The sequence below is a fragment of the Vipera berus genome (genome assembly GCF_964194415.1).
Source record: "Vipera berus genome assembly, chromosome: 13".
NCBI classification, from domain to species: Eukaryota; Metazoa; Chordata; class Lepidosauria; order Squamata; family Viperidae; genus Vipera; species Vipera berus.
In genome coordinates, this window is record NC_138216.1 from 10315042 (window position 1) to 10330920 (window position 15879).

Below are 15879 nucleotides of genomic sequence, written 5' to 3' on the forward strand. Positions count from 1 at the left end.
ATCTAGTGGCAATTTAGTGCTGGGTGGATTCTTGTATAGAGGTTTGAATAAATCTTCTCTTCTGCAACATTACAAACGATTCTGATTCTTTGTGCTTGCCAGGAGCTCAGCCACCCAAGTAATCATAACAAATTATTAAACAACTCAGATTGCAGAAGTTCTCCTTCTCCACCTATCAACTAGGAATATAGTTAATGTAGTTATAATTACCGTGCTTCCTGACTCTGCCATTGTCCTTTAATAAGAAAGGCTCGGATAAGAACCGACTTAGGGCAGATTCAGGACCTTGGAGAGAGACCACACGACTTCTGCTGGCCTTCAGAGCCAAGAGAAGCAACCTCATTTCTAAACTGGAGTTACTGGGAAGCTGTCATAATTTGGTCAGAAAAGGGTTCTTCTGTTCAAGTTTGGGTTAGATTTCTTTAAGAGGACAGGTCTCTCTGCTCCTGCCTCTAACTTTAGAGATGTTGGTTGAAATGGCCTTCAAAAATCTCTGGATCACTGGAGGCATCTCAGAACACTTTCCTAGGACTTAGTGGGATGGGGTGTGAAGGCCCAGGTGAAGGAACCTGACTGGTCACAGAGCTTGATACCATCAGTTTCTGGATATTCTCATTTTTGAGCTATGAGGAAAGCAGCCACTTTGGTGGGGACCAAAGGATGAAGACGTGATACAATCTCTGGCATCCTACAACACACTCTATCTTAAGGCTACTTTAGCAAGTATAATTTATGGGATCAAATACTGTACAATGTATGATAACCTAAGGAAAGAAACCATGTAATGGCTGAATATGATAGCTTGGTTCATCTAACTGGCTAAGTCATCTATCGTCTATCATATTTATTTGGCCACTAACCTCATATACATGACCCTGGGCAGCTAACAATATTAAAAATGATGCAAACACCTGGAGATGCTGTTTCCTTACAACGGATGGTATTACAAATGATGCAATAATTTGCTCAATTTTAAATTACGCTGATTAATTATTGTTTGCTATTTTGTTACACAGCTGACAACAGTACATTGCTATATAACCCATGGGTTGGGATGTTTATTGATGCAATTGTATTGTTGTTGATCATCACACAGTCAGCCAGATGCTCAGACTGGATTTGGCATTTTAGTCTACCTGTCGAATCCTTACCAAGGACCTGAGATAGGCAGATGTGGATGTTTGATGGTATTACAGATCTCGTCGCAGGATGGAAGCAGTTCCTAGCAAGGCCGCCTTTTGCAATTGACTGATGGCGAATTTGTCGATGCCTGTAATGGTGTCCAAGTGGTGCTCCAGTTGTTTTGGGATTGCACCCAAGACGCCTATTACTATTTGTACTACCCTTGCTTGCCTTTGCCACAGTCTTTCTATTTCTATTTGTAGGTCTTTGTATTTTGTTATCTTCTCCAATTCTTTCTCGTCTATCTCCAGGCACTGCCACGTCCACTATCCAGACTTTTTTGTCTTTCTTATCGACAACTGTTAAGTCCGAAGTGTTATGTTGCAGGTGTTTGTTTGTTTGAATTCTGAAGTCCCAGAGCAGTTTAACTTTATCATTTTCTATGACTTTCTCTATTTTATGATCCCATCAGTTCTTGCTTACAGGCAAATGATATTTCTTGCAGATCTTCCAACACACCATTGTTGCTACTTTGTCATGCTGCTGCTTGTAGACAGTCTGTGCGATCTTCTTGCAGCAGCTTACCAGGTTGTCCACTATTTCTTCAGCTTCTTTGCATAGGTGGAACTTACTGTCTGTTGCTGTCTTCTCAATTTTGACTTTGTATGCATTTGTCCTTAAGGCTTGGTCTTGTGCAGCCAAAATTAGTCCCTCGGTCTCTTTCTTCAACTTTCCTGCTCTTAGCCATTGCCAGGTCTTGTTATTATCTGCTTTCCCAGCTATTTTTTTTAATGTACTGGCCATGTAGTGCTTTGTCTTCCCATGCCTCTATTCTGTTCTTCATTTGGTCTTTCTTGTAGGCCAGTTTGGTCTCTCCAGTAGTCAGTAAGTCTTCCTGATATACTAACTTCAGTGCATCTTCATCATTGTCCTTCAGATATTCTTCCAAAGCCATTTTTTCTTCAACCATCTGATGTACTTGCAATGTTCCACGCCCACCTATTTGCCTTGGTAGATAAGAGTCTGTCAATGTCACTGTGTGGATGAAGGGCATGATTCATTGTCATTATTTTTCTGGTCTTCCTATACATTGCTTTTAATTCTTATTTATTATTAGTTATTATTATTTAGTTCTTTTTTAGTTATTATTGTTGTTGTTTGTTGCAAGGTCAGCCAGATGTTTAGACTGGATTTGGCATTTTTGTCCACCTATCGTGTCCTTCCCAAGGACCTGGGACAGGCAGATGTTGTTTTAAGAATATTAAAGGTATCATCGCAGGATGTAATCTATTCCAAGTCAAGCTGCCTTCTGCAAGTGACTGATGAGGATTTTGCCAGTGCCGAAGGTGCTCAAGGACTGTTCCAGATGTTTTGGGATTGGTCCCAAGGTGCCTATTACTACTGGCACTATATTTGCTTTTTTGCCACAGTTGTTCCATTTCTATTTGCAGATCTTTGTATTTTGTGATTTTCTCCAGTTCTTTCTCTTCTATGTTGTATTATTAACCCAACCCCATACAGTCTAGCAGCCTACATCAATTTATTTCAACTGACTTTTGTTAGCCAAAGTTTAGAGTTCAGGAAGTCCTAAACCCAGTTCACATCTCAAAGTAAAATCTGAAATAAATCTGTGCTTTCCTCTCCTCCCTCTACCAAGTTTATGCCCAGAAAAAAAAAGAATCATTACGCAGAGCAAGAATCATTAAGCAGAGCAAGAGTAATTACAACTTTCACCCAGAAATCTGGAGGCAATTTTTTTTAAAATGCAAGTTGGAGCTTTTGTGACATTTGTAACCGCACAACAAAGTGGCACCTTTGTATTAAAAACTGGATGGAATACGCACCAGGCTCAAAAGCTTTTGAGGCGGCCTTCAAAACCTCTTTGAGTGTCACTCCTGAATCCCACTATGCAATACAAGGGAGAATTAAAGAGAGGGCGCGAGAACGCGAGCTGTGTTTAATTTAGGTCCTTTGAATTGCACTTTAATGGGATTAAGGAAGGCAGAGAGAGGTTTTTGCCTTGGTTCCACCTGGAATGCAAATCTTGCCAAGCTAATTTGTCCACACTGGACAATTTCTATTCAAGTGAGTGGTTATAGAGACAGAAACCCCCCAAAATAGTTGGTAGAGAAAAGACGCAGTTGAAAAGCCACCATGAGCTGGTTGTTGAAAAGGAAGGCGTGATTTAAAAAACTATTTACATAGCTGCCCATCTCTAATCAACTCTGGGCAACTCCCAATCAAACATGTAAGCAAGTATGATCAAAAAAAGAGGTGATCCTTATTTAAGAGCCTCCTTCATTTAAGATTTAATTTAATCTAAGGTTCCATTCAGGGATCCCACTAAGCTGCAAGCTTTAGAGGCTTTGCATACAGTAGGGACTGGTGTGGAAATCATAGGTTGATTTAGCACAGCACACTAAGCCATTATACCTTACGTTACAAGTCTTGGTTTCAAGAACCCATGGCTTAAGAACAATTTGAAAGCAACCTTGGCAACTTTTAAGACTTGTGGACTTGCAACTCTCAGGAGTCTGGGAGTTGAAGTCCACAGGTCTTAAAGTTGTCAAGGGTGGACACCCCTACTCTAAAGTGAGTTTGTGTACCTATACATCTCTTTTCTCAAAGTAGCTCTAAGAAAAATGGCTGTCTCAACCTCTGCTTGATTTTTCTCTACTTTCTCTCCTCTCTTGGATCTTTGCCAGCGTAAAACCATGGATGGATTCACCAGAGCAAAACAACTCATTGGTTTTTTAATCTGCCTAGAGCCACTTAATTTTAGATGCTGTTTTAAATCTGGGCATATGTCTTTCCACCAGCGCTTTTTGATCCAAACGAAAACCTCAAAACACATTTCAAACTTAGGAACGCAAAGACATAAAAGCTCTCCCTTTCGCTTTTATCGTGACCTGGTGGGTCAGGCTGCTTGGTCTTCAAATCCTTGATTGGCCTACATGCGTCTCTTAAAAAGGTCGTCTTCCTTTCAAGAAAGCTAACGGTAAAGCTATCCATTTTGAGTTTTCTATTTTTAAATCCTTAACGGGCTTGGAATTTGAATTCCACTGAATCCACGCTCCATTTTAGACATAGAACAGCAGGCTGGCCGGTACAGATGGGCATTATTTATGAAAGCTGTAAATATCCTGAGACAGCCCTTTCCTCGTCTTCCCCCCCTCCCACCAAACCAAAAGCCCCCAAGAAAGCAGACACGAAGATTTGTCTTTTGTCTGCAACCATCTGGTGCATAAAAATTTATTCAGGTTCACAGCAGCGAGTTGAAACTCGTACGACTGAATGGAGATGTAGGTTAAGGGGACCCCTTGGGGGAGAACCCCACACCCCCCATCGCTCGGTGAAGGGGCTTTCCCTGCAAAGCTAGCTGTTGAGGATTTACTCCAGGTAGTGAATCCACAAATGCGGTGGTGGTGATGGAGGAGGAAAAGATGAAAATATTAAAATTTACCTCGAGTTCATCTCTGCATACAACTAGACCAGGGGTAGGCAACCTTGGTTCTTTTATGACTCGTGGACTTCAACTCCCAGAATTCCTGAGTCAGCTATGCTGAGGGGAAAGGGAGAGGTTTCCAAGCTGAGCAATGCTGCTGGCTCAGGAATTCTGGGAGTTGAAGTCCATGAGTCATAAAAGAGCCGAGGTTGCCTACCCCTGAACTAGACTATGCCACTCAGGTCAGCGAGGGTTAAGGACCCTTTGTTTTGAAACTGGCTATATGTTAAGAGTTGAGGTCCCAGAGCCAAAGGTCATAATGTTGGCCTAGTCCAGGCCACTTTCCAGTGCAAGAGGTAAATATTTGAGGGACCCCCCACCCAATTTTTATTTTAATGCTCTGCAGAAGACGCTCTAAGTCTCTCCTAATGTGCTGGCTTTCCAGGTGTGGCCGTCCCCACCCTACCAATATTTACCATAAATATTCAACACCTTGTTTCACGGTCCCTATCTGGTTATCTTTCTGCTCATCAGAATGAAAGATCCAGATTAGATCCTTTTTAAAAAGCATTAAGATCAGGTCTTTTTCAAAAAGCAAGATTCAAGGCTAGTAACCACCCAGAGAGGCTGCCCACGGGGGGGGGGGGGGCCTCCAGTTCTGTTTCCACAGTTTTTTTCTCCATTGGTTACATGACGTACTGGTTGAACAATGGTTTAGACCAGAGGCATCCCATCTTCGCCAGTTGAAGACTTGTGGACTTCAATTTCCAGAATTCCCCAGCCAGGGTGGCTGGCTGGGGAATTCTGGGAGTTAAAAAGTCCACAGGTTTTCAACTGGCCAAGGTTGGACACCCCTGGTTTAGACTTTCCAGCTGCTGGCAACGTGAAAAGCTTTTTTTTTTTTAAAAAAGGACAATAAATGCAAACAAGAATTCCCAAAGCATATTTTGATTGCGTCCCATTCCAAGTCTTTTATGCAACTACCTGAATTATTGATCCCTGTAGAGAGGGGAAAGGTGAGGATCTAAAAACAGTGGCAGGGTAGATACTTCTTTTAAGTTATGTAGAAAAACACGAGGTCAAGAATGGGAGCAGAATACTGATGGGACTTATTTCCTTGGCATTAAGACCGATAGCAGAGCTTCCCTTAAGTACATTAACCTACCTTAAAACCACCCTCCAAGGAAAAGTGAACATGAGCTTAGGGATTATAAGAGATGCAACCCGAGCTGCAAAGTTTTCGATTTATTTCAGTTCACAGACTTGGCGGCAGAAGCCACGACCGTGGACGTGGATGCCTTCTGCTTCCCCACACGTGGTCTGCTGCATAGTAGCCCACCCCCACCCCACCCCCCGCATTTCTGGCCTGCAGAAGGAATCTACCGTGGGGCAGCCTGGACTTAACAGAGCTCCATCAAAGCAACAGAAGGCGGCCATCTTAAAACCAACGACGGTCTGGCCGAGAATGGGAAGCTCCAGGTTGCAAGCGCAGAGAAGGGATTCAGAAGAAAGAAAAGAGAAAAAAAAAACAAACCCCACCCATCACACACACAAAAAAGGACCAATTGTTAAAGTGTGCAAGAATTGCAAAGTGAAAACTTTTCTCTTTTTAAGTCCTTTCTGAGATGTTTATGGGACGGCGTAAAACCTGGGTTTCACACACCACCCACCCACCCACCCTTTTGAATTGTGAACATATTTATCCAGCTCAGTTTTGGAGCCAAAAGCAAAGTTAAAAAGTTTGGAAGATGGCTCTGAGGGAGCCCTAACCTGCTAGACCACCATGGCAGAGATCCATTAGCAGAGGGGGGGGGGTGCTCATTGATACCCCTCCCCTCCTATCTCCAAGCAAGAATTTAAGATACAGGAAGAATCCTGGAGTGTGGAAAAGAAGTGGTAGGGGGGAAAAAAACCCACCCCCATCGCCTATTACTTTCCCATGTGCTGCACTGCTGAAGACATGAAGAGGGGGTGTTCCTATAATGGATCCAAGAATACTTGTGGTAAGGGAGGCAGGTCCCGGTTGCTTCCTCAACTGGCTCCCGCTGCTGGAGCAGACAACCTCCCACGACTCCCCAGATCCCGAACTAGTCAGTGTGAGTGACAGAAAGAAGTTCCCAAGCTGACCACACAGGTGCCTTACCACGGGTGTGCAATAAGATTAATGTTCGTTATCAAGAGAGAAGGTCAATCATAGTCCTCCATCCTTCCCTATCCATGGAGATGCCTTCCTTCCGTGTTTGATCCGCCCCCGAGAAGAGGACCTGGGTGAAATTCCGTTTTAGAAAAAGGGTTCAGGAAGTCCCAGAAACCTTCGTAGTGTCCCCCCGCGCCCCCCAGGAGCTCAAAGGCATCCTTCCAAGCAGATGAAGTAGAAGGTCCAGTGGCACCGCAGAGGGCCAGCAGTCTCAGCTCTCCCCAAGACACGTCTATTTAAAAACACTGACCAGACTGCAGGAGCTTCAGCTTCTGACGAACAGCCAAAAGGGGTTAAAAATTAACAAACAAACAAACAAAAGAAAAACCTGGGGGGAAAGTAAGATATTTGTAGGAGCTGAACGTCCCAGAAGATATCTGACGCTATGGCTTGCAGGACTGGGGACATTCCCTGAGTGAGAAAAATGCAAGTCTTGTCCATGCCAGCTAGGTGACTGTGATGGGTTTCTGCTGATGCTGGTGCAACGCTGGTCGTCCAGCCCCATCTGCAACACCCACCCACCCAACCGGGAGAAGCCAAGAGGGGTGGAATGTCCTTCAGATGGCCTCCTGTCTTCCCCTGGCACACTTCTTTCGGGTCTTGCCTTGCAACACGCTCGGGGCAAATGAAGTTGGTTTCCTGGACACGGGTGGAAAAAACAAAACAAAACCTAGAGCAGAGAGGAGGGACACAAAAGAGAGAGCGCCACGTCCTCGCCGTCCTCTACTTGTTCTTCATCACTGCTTTGTAGAGACTGATTCCCACTAGGGTGGCTACTGCAGCTCCCAAGGCAATCCGGATCCAGAAGGACGAAGCACCCAACTCGATGTCGTTCAGATGCCTGCAAGAGAAAGGGAGGAGATGTGGCTTGAGGACCTGGGAGGGAATTACGCCTTCCACATCCTAACTGTGACATCCAAGGTCACAATTAAGAAGGCCGGGAGCAACTGCCATAACCAACGGGGGATGGGAAGAGAGCTGGAGGTGTGAAGGAATCTTGTGGGAAATTGGGTGTGTGTGTGTGTGTGTGTGTGTGTGTGTGTGTGTTATAAGGACATTGACAGGAACTGGAGGTGCTAAACCAACCCGTCTTCCTCCTTTTCAAGGACAATGGCCCTGGGAAAGGAATCTGCTACGGCGGTGCCGGAGGCACCACGTTTCCAAAACATCGGAATGGGACCCGATTGCACTGCTCCCCCAGGAGGGACATTGGGGTTTGCTTTCAAGATACGATTTTTGTGTGGTTCACCTTCAGAGCCTGCCTCGCTCAGGCTGCCCTCCAAACGCCCCTAGTAAAAGTACCTTTTCTAACAGCTATGGGGTCAAAGGTCGTCCTTGCTCTGGGAGCAAGTTGGGGGCAGCCTGACGGAGCCTGTCAAGAACTCGATCTACCACAATTAGAAACGTATTAATTTGATTAATTTGACTATGTTATAACTAAGGGAAGCGGAGAGGGAATTTTTGTGGATGTAACTTGAGCTATGTACAAATAACCTGTTATTTGATATTGTTTACTTTTGATTACCCAACCACCATATTGCTTCACAAATATTTGAATGGAATGGAAACAGTATAAAATTAGTAAAACTTATAATAATAAGAGATTAAAGGGACGCGGTGGCTCAGTGGGTTAGGACGCTGAGCTTGTCGATCAGAAGGTCGGCAGTTTGGCGGGTCGAATCCCGAGTGCCGCGTAACAGACTGAGCGCCTGTTACTCGTCCCAGCTTCTGCCAACCTAGCAGTTCGAAAGCATGTAAAAATGCAAGTAGAAAAATAGGGACCACTACGGTGGGAAGGTAACAGCGTTCCATGCGCCTTTGGCGTCTAGTCATGCCGGCCACATGACCACCGAGACGTCCTCGGACAAGCGCTGGCTCTTCGGCTTTGAAACGGAGATGAGCACCGGCCCCTAGAGTCGGAAACGACTAGCACGCATGTGCGGGGGAACCTTTACCTTTACCTATAATAATAATAATAAAAAGAACTCGATCCCTCATACCACTCTTTGTTTCTGAAGGGGAACCTCGGAGCGGATCTGAGGCACAGGTTAAGTGTTGTGGGATTTTTTTGAACACAAAACTGTAAGAAAAGATCTTGTCAAACAAAGTGACTGAGGAAAGCCAATAAAGGACACTACTGTTGTTTCCCCAAAAATAAGACCGGGTCTTATATTTATTTTTTGCTCTAAAAGAACCATTAAGGCTTATTTTGGGGCGATGTCTTATGTTTTCATGTAGAGGCGGCAGCCAGCGCAGGGGGCCGATGGGCGCATATGTTAGTATTATGGTTGCTAGGTGGGGGGAATCCCAGCACCCCAGAAGCTCGAGGGCTGGACTGGGCCAGGCACCCACCACCCAGGGAAGCCCGCTCTGGTCCCACCGCCCTCCGCTGGGGACCTCTGGATCACCCCCCAGCCCTGCCCAGGCCCCCACAGGCACCTCCCAACGTGAGCAACATCGAGCTGGTCACGCACACCCCCGGCAACCACAACACTAATGTAAACTGGGGCTTATTTTGGGGGTAGGGCTTGTATTAGGAGCAGCCTGAAAAACCATGCTAGGGCTTATTTTCCGGTTGGGAAATATTATTATTATTTTTGGGGAAACATGGCAGAAGCAAAAGACCGGCACCTCCTCCTTCCTTACTACTGCTTCCTGCAACTGGCATTTGGAGCCAAGTTGCTGCAACTCAGGGTTAACCTGACTCTGAAGACCCTGGGCGTCTTAAGACCTGGGCGTCTTAAGACCCTGGGCGTCTTAAGACCCTTAAGTTATCCAGCCCCCTTTGAAAGGAATGTAAGAGTCCACCTTGATGAAGGAATGGAGGACCTGCTAAGGAAAGAAACGCAGTATGGTCCAAGGCAGGGGTAGGCAACCTCGGCTCTTTTATGACTCATGGACTTCAACTCCCAGAATTCCTGAGCCAGCCAAGCTGGCTCAGGAATTCTGGGAGTTGAAGACCATGAGTCATAAAAGAGCCGAGGTTGCCTACCCCTGGTCCAAGGAAAAGTGGGAAGTATGAGAAAGAAACAAGATGACTGTCTTCTGTTGATTCTGTTTAGTGTAAGAAACTCTGGTCGGCTTTCCTTGTTCTGTATTACACCCGACACCAATGAAGTAAGAGTTTTAGTAGACCTGGTGGAAGCTATTTACCTGAGCTAGCCTACTTTGAAAGGTTAGTGGCCTTCACATCTTCAACGCATTAGAACGTCTATGCTGGATCAGGCCCCCCCATCTTGGTCCCACAGGTCTCTGGGGACACCAGCAGAAGATCCAGACCTCCTCTTTTACTACAGGTCCCCTACAGGCTCTCTTTGGAGGCGAGGGCCTCTGACCCAGACATAGCATTAAGACTTCAAAACCCGTAGTCCTTGACAAACCTGTCCTCCATGAATTTATCTCATCCCACTTTAAAGGCAACCAACTTTTGAAAGACAGCTTTTGAAGCCAGCAATGCCCACATTTTGGAGAAAGCGGACCATTCGTTTGAAAGAGGGGTAAAAGAATCCATCGATGCTAGAACTGAACAGCCCTCCTCCCTCAACAGAGAGGGAAGAATAAGACACTGCCTATTTCCAGTTTTGCCTTTTGGTACTCTCCCTAGGGTTTAAAGCAGAGATATCACCCTGTCAACAAAAGTGCATATAGTCAAGGCCATGGTCTTCCCAGTTGCAATGTATGGCTGTGAAAGTTGGCTAAGTGCCAAAAAATTGAGGCCTTTGAACTCTGGTGCTGGAGAAGACTCTTGCGAGTCCCTTGGACCGCAAGGCGATCAAACCGGTCAGTCCTAGAGGAGATCAACCCTGACTGCTCTTTAGAAGGCCAGATCCTGAAGTTGAAACTCAAATACTTTGGCCACCTAATGAGAAGGAAGGACTCACTGGAGAAGAGCCTAATGCTGGGAAAGATTGAAGGCAAGAGAAGAAGGGGATGACAGAGAATGAGGTGGCTGGATGGAGTCCCTGAAGCAGTAGGCGTGAGCCTAAATGGACTCCAGAAGATGGTAGAGGACAGGAAGGCCTGGAGGAACGTTGTCCATAGGGTCGCGATGGGTCGGACACGACTTCGCAGCTAACAACAACAACAACAACAACATCTCCAGTTTACAACGCAGCCCTTGAAGCAGTTCCAAGAAGATTCCACAAGCAATTGGACCCGATTCAATGACCCTAAGGACACAGATAGACCCCCAAGTGGCCTCAACAGCTCTCAGAGAGTACTAACGACCAGATGACTGCAAAGATTTACAATCCTTCCATCCCCCTACCACCCAGTCTCAACTGTCAGTACCTATCCTTCCATCTCCCCACCGTCAGAACTAATGAAGCTTCTTGGATGAGAAGCGAAACAATTTCTTCTTCTTCCTCAAGAAAAAACAGTCTGGTTGCCTTTTGAATTAACCCCCCCCCCCAAAATAGCACCTTTGAGGCAACCAACTTAATGGTAAAGAGGTGACTCACTGCCCTTGTTCAGAAGACCCCAGCAGCAATGGAAAAGCAGCGTTCCTGCAGATCTTTGTCTCCAGGATTTTATTCACTTCCAAGCTTTGTAACTTATTCAGGTCAATGCCCTGTTTTGTGACGCTTAATGGCCTTAAAAGAACAGACAAAGGCAAGGAGGACTAGAAAAGACTGGGTCCACTGGATGGAAATGGAAAATGAGAGCCAAATAGAGCATTTGTATCTGGAGGCCGTGTCTCCTCTAAATAAGGATATTTTATTTTAAAAAGGTAAAGGTTCCCCCGTACAAGCGTGCTAGTCGTTTCCAACTCTAGCGGCTGGTGCTCATCTCCGTTTCAAAGCCGAAGAGCCAGCGCTTGTCCGAGGACGTCTCCATGGTCATGTGGCCGGCATGACTAGACGCCAAAGGCGCACGGAACGCTGTTACCTTCCCACCGTAATGGTCCCTATTTTTCTTCTTGCATTTTTTACATGCTTTCGAACTGCTAGGTTGGCAGAAGCTGGGATGAGTAACAGGCGCTCACTCTGTTACGCGGCACTCGGGATTCGACCCACCAAACTGCCGATCGACAAGCTCAGCGTCCTAACCCACTGAGCTACCGCGTCCCTTATATTTTATATTTTATTTACAGTAGGTGAAATGGGAAAGGATGGCTTCTATGTCTCACTGGCTGCCATTTCTCTGGACGGCACTTTCCCGCCTACAGGGTCTGCTCCCTATCTCAAGCACCAACCCAAGGAGACAGACTAGATCCCTGAGATTTTGGATCAAAAATCATTAGGTTTGTGGGGAGGGGGAAAGCCCTGTGATCCACTGAAGTTACGACGGCCCTGAGGAAAGTGATTTAAGATCGTTTTTCACACTTACGACCGTGGCAGCACCCCTTATGGTCAGTGATCAAAATTCAGAAGCTTGGCTCGTATTTACGACGGTCGCAGTGTCCCGGGGACACACGATTTCCCCTTTTGTGACTTTCTGATGAGCAGAGTCAACGGAGAAGCCAGTTTCATCTAACAACTGTGTCAACTAACTTAAGAACTGTGGCAAGAAAGGTCGTAAAATGGGACAAAATTCACTCAGCCAATGCCTCCCTTAGCAGCAGAAATTTTGGGCTCAGTTGTGGCCGTAAGTCGAGGACTACCTGTGTGGTCTTTATGGACCACCTCGCTTTTGGCATCTGTGCGGATGTTACTGCCCAAGCTGTGATATGTTTCCACAATAGGACATTCTGAGTATTAAAGGAACTGAGATAAAATTAGATCCTTCTGAAGGAATGGCTGTTATCAATCACCCACTCCCCTTTTCTCCTTCACTATAAATTCCTCTTTTAACACACGGACCCCCTTCTCCCCTCCTCTTTCTCCTCTCCAGGATGTATTAGAAATGATTAAAAACTGGAACAGGAGGACAACAAGCTCTGAATACAAGGACTGAGATCAACCTGCTCTTAGCGCTCGTTGGTTTTAATGGAATATAAATAATGGATTCTCCACTCCAACACACACACACACACACACACACACACACACACACACACACACACACTGCCAGGGGAGATCTTTGCATTTTCCATCAGCTGGTGAAATGCACTGTCTTTCCTTGCAAGCGGGGGACCTGTTGAAGTTACTGATTCAGCTTTGGCTGCTGCAGATCCAAAACCTAAAAGGCTGTGAGCAAAGACCAAGACAATGAGTTCAAGGATGTCCACCACGATGGAAGGGCAAGCTTTGGAGCGACACAGAACTCTTTCGGTAGTTAAAAGGATGGAACAGACGTGGCCACTTGGGTGTCCTCCACCCATTGCTTCAAACAGAAGTTTCCTGGAGCTACCGTTCACGTCCACTTCATTGCACGTGAACGCCGCAGTGGTTACCCGGCTTAGATTTTGGGGGTATACGTCTGCCTTCAGCTCAGTGCGGATTCCTGTAGACTGCCTGGACATAATGCTGCAGGGTGGTGTGTGTGTGTGTGTGTGTGTGTTTGACAAGATTTTAAAAGAGGTTTGCCACTGCCTCCTTCCTAGGGCTGACAAGAGAGAGGGACTGGCCCCCAAGGCATTCAGTTGGCTTTGGGCCTAAGACTAGAACTCAAAGAGTATCCTGGCTTCTAAACTGGTGGCTTGATCTTTACACCAAGGTTCCTCAGTTGCCCTGCCTGAGGAATTCAGGGAGAGGAAGTATCTTAAAAGTTGCCAAGGTTGACCCAAGGGTGCAGTTATGGCGAACTTTTGGAGACTGAGTGCCCAAACTGCAACCTAAAACCCAGTTATGTATCATCGGGTGCCGGGTGGGTGTGGCTCATTGGGTGGGTGTGGCCCATTGGGTGGGCGTGGCCAAGGTGGTAACGGCAGACTGGGTGGGACTAAAAAGTTCAATCAATCAATTCCAACTTTGCGAGATGTTTTTTTTTCCCCCGCCAGAAGTTGAAATTGATTGATTGATTGAACCTTTTTTTTTTTTTGCACACAGAGGCGGTGGCCTAAAGCCAAAAGGTTTTATAAAACCCAGCGGAAGGTTTAGGACTGGGGCAACGGCTCCCGTGCCCACAGAGAGGGCTCTACGTGCCACCTGTGGCACTTGTGCCATAGGTTTGCCACCACGGCAAGGGTGCTTCCCCCCCCCCCCCAAAAAAAAGGCAACAGGCTGTTCTTGTTTTCTTTTTTCCCCTTGAAAAATGTTTTGCCTGTTCTCTTCTAACTGACTGGCGGGGGAATGAGAAGATTTGACAGTTGGCAAGGTTGAGAACCACTGCTTGTACAGTCAACGCTCTGATAGTGGTGGTGGTGACCTTCCTGACGTTTTCCTGGCAAGGATTTTTTTTAGAAAAGTGGTTGGCCCTTGACTTCTTCGTTCCAGAGGTGAGATGGGGGCTGCCTGGCCCCCCCTCCCCCAGACACCCAACTGGCTTTGTGCCCAAGGTGGGACTAAGACTTGAGGCCCCCAGTTTGAGGCTAGTGCTTAACCCAGGGGTCTTCAAACTTGGCCCTTTTATGACTTGTGGGCTTCAACTCCCAGAATTCCTCAGCCAGGCACGCGTGCCTGGCTAAGGAATTCTGGGAGTTGAAGCCCACAAGTCATAAAAGGGCCAAGTTTGAAGACCCCGCTGGCTTAACTTTTCTGCTGAATGAGTAGAAGACTTCCCCACGCTGTTCTCTCTTGTACTTGGTCCCCACCTGTCTCCTTTCCACTCCAGATATAGCAGGGGTGTCAAAATCAATTTCATTGAGGGTCGCATCAGCATTGCGGTTGCCCTCAGGGGGCCGGGTGGGTATGGCCAGGGTGGGCACGGCCTACTGGGTGGGCGCAGCTGGAGTGTGTATGGCCTACTGGGTGGGCATGGCCAGCTCTACATCATTGGCATCAAGGGTGCCTATGGGGGCCTGGGCAGGAGTGGGACAGATCTGGGGGTCTCTGGCAGAAGGAGGGTCTCTGGGCCAGGGCCAAGGCAGCAGGGACCGTTCCCTCACTGTTTCCAGGATGGCTTCGGGGGCCACATGAAACCACTTCGCGGACTGGATTCGGCCCCCGGGCCTTGTGTTTGACATGTCTGAGATATAGTAACATCCTTGTATGAAGCACAACCAAGGAGAGGCTGAAAGCAAGCTCCTGATTTTGCGACGTTTCAGCGGGTCCGAAGGAAAGGAACGAGGCTGCCCTTTTGCCTGGGGGAATTTTTCTGAAAAGGGGCTGATGCTTCCTTTCAGGGTGGAATGAATTCCTCGCGGTCACTTTAACCACAAGCCCACCTCAAGCACTTCCCAGAGGAGAATCACCCGGCCTCCAAGTCCCCTGCATGTGTGCAAAATGTGTAAGAGCCGTGGGGGGTTAGAATGTGGTTAGAATGCAATATTGCAGGCTAATTCTGCCGACTGCCAGCAGTTCGATCCTCATCGGCTCGAGGTTGACTCAAGAGATGCCCAAATCGACTGCTTTGATTAAAGGAAAAAAAACCAAAACAATTACTTTTGTTTCTATTTGGAAACCCCATCCGGCTTTGTGTGAGAGGTGCAAAAAAAAATAAAATTAAAAAAAATGAAACTTTGTGTGCTTTTGCCGATTAATAGGTTCGTTGTCACAGAAATGGCTACTTTACATTATTATGTAAAAGTACAAAAAATGAAGGGACGTGGTGGCTCAGTGGGTTAGGACGCTGAGCTTGTCGATCAGAAGGTCGGCAGTTTGGCGGGTCGAATCCCGAGTGCCGCGTAACAGAGTGAGCGCCTGTTATTCGTCCCAGCTTCTGCCAACCTAGCAGTTTGAAAGCACGTAAAAATGCAAGTAGAAAAATAGGGACCACTACGGTGGGAAGGTAACAGCGTCTAGTCATGCCGGCCACATGACCACGGAGATGTCCTCGGACAAACGCTGGCTCTTCGGCTATGAAACAGAGATGAGCACCGGCCCCTAGAGTCGGAAACGACTAGCATGCATGTGCGGGGGAACCTTTACCTTTACCTTTTTACAAAAAATGAGGTTTGATGCTATCATCTTATTCTACCGCACCCAAGGGAGACAGAAGTCAGTGCCTTTTCTTTCTTTTTTTCTCTCCTTGCCCCACACTTTTCCTTTCCCCTTCTCCCTCCCTTATTTTCCCACTATTTTCTTCTGTATTTTTGTATTTTATATTATCAACTAATAAACAAAACATGTTCGAA

At 46.6% G+C, this 15879-nt stretch overlaps 1 protein-coding gene across 2 annotated transcripts in view; it reads right to left on the bottom strand.

Annotated features, from left to right (window-relative positions):
* Positions 1 to 4346: 4346 nt before the first annotated feature.
* RHOT2 (ras homolog family member T2) overlaps positions 4347 to 15879 on the bottom strand; it is a 41025-nt gene continuing 29492 nt past the window's right edge. For both annotated transcript variants that reach the window (XM_081337912.1, XM_081337911.1), the window contains one exon: positions 4347 to 7605. In XM_081337912.1, coding sequence (XP_081194038.1) covers positions 7488 to 7605 — 118 coding nt within the window. In that variant the 3' untranslated portion in view covers positions 4347 to 7487. The remainder of the gene's footprint in view (positions 7606 to 15879) is intronic.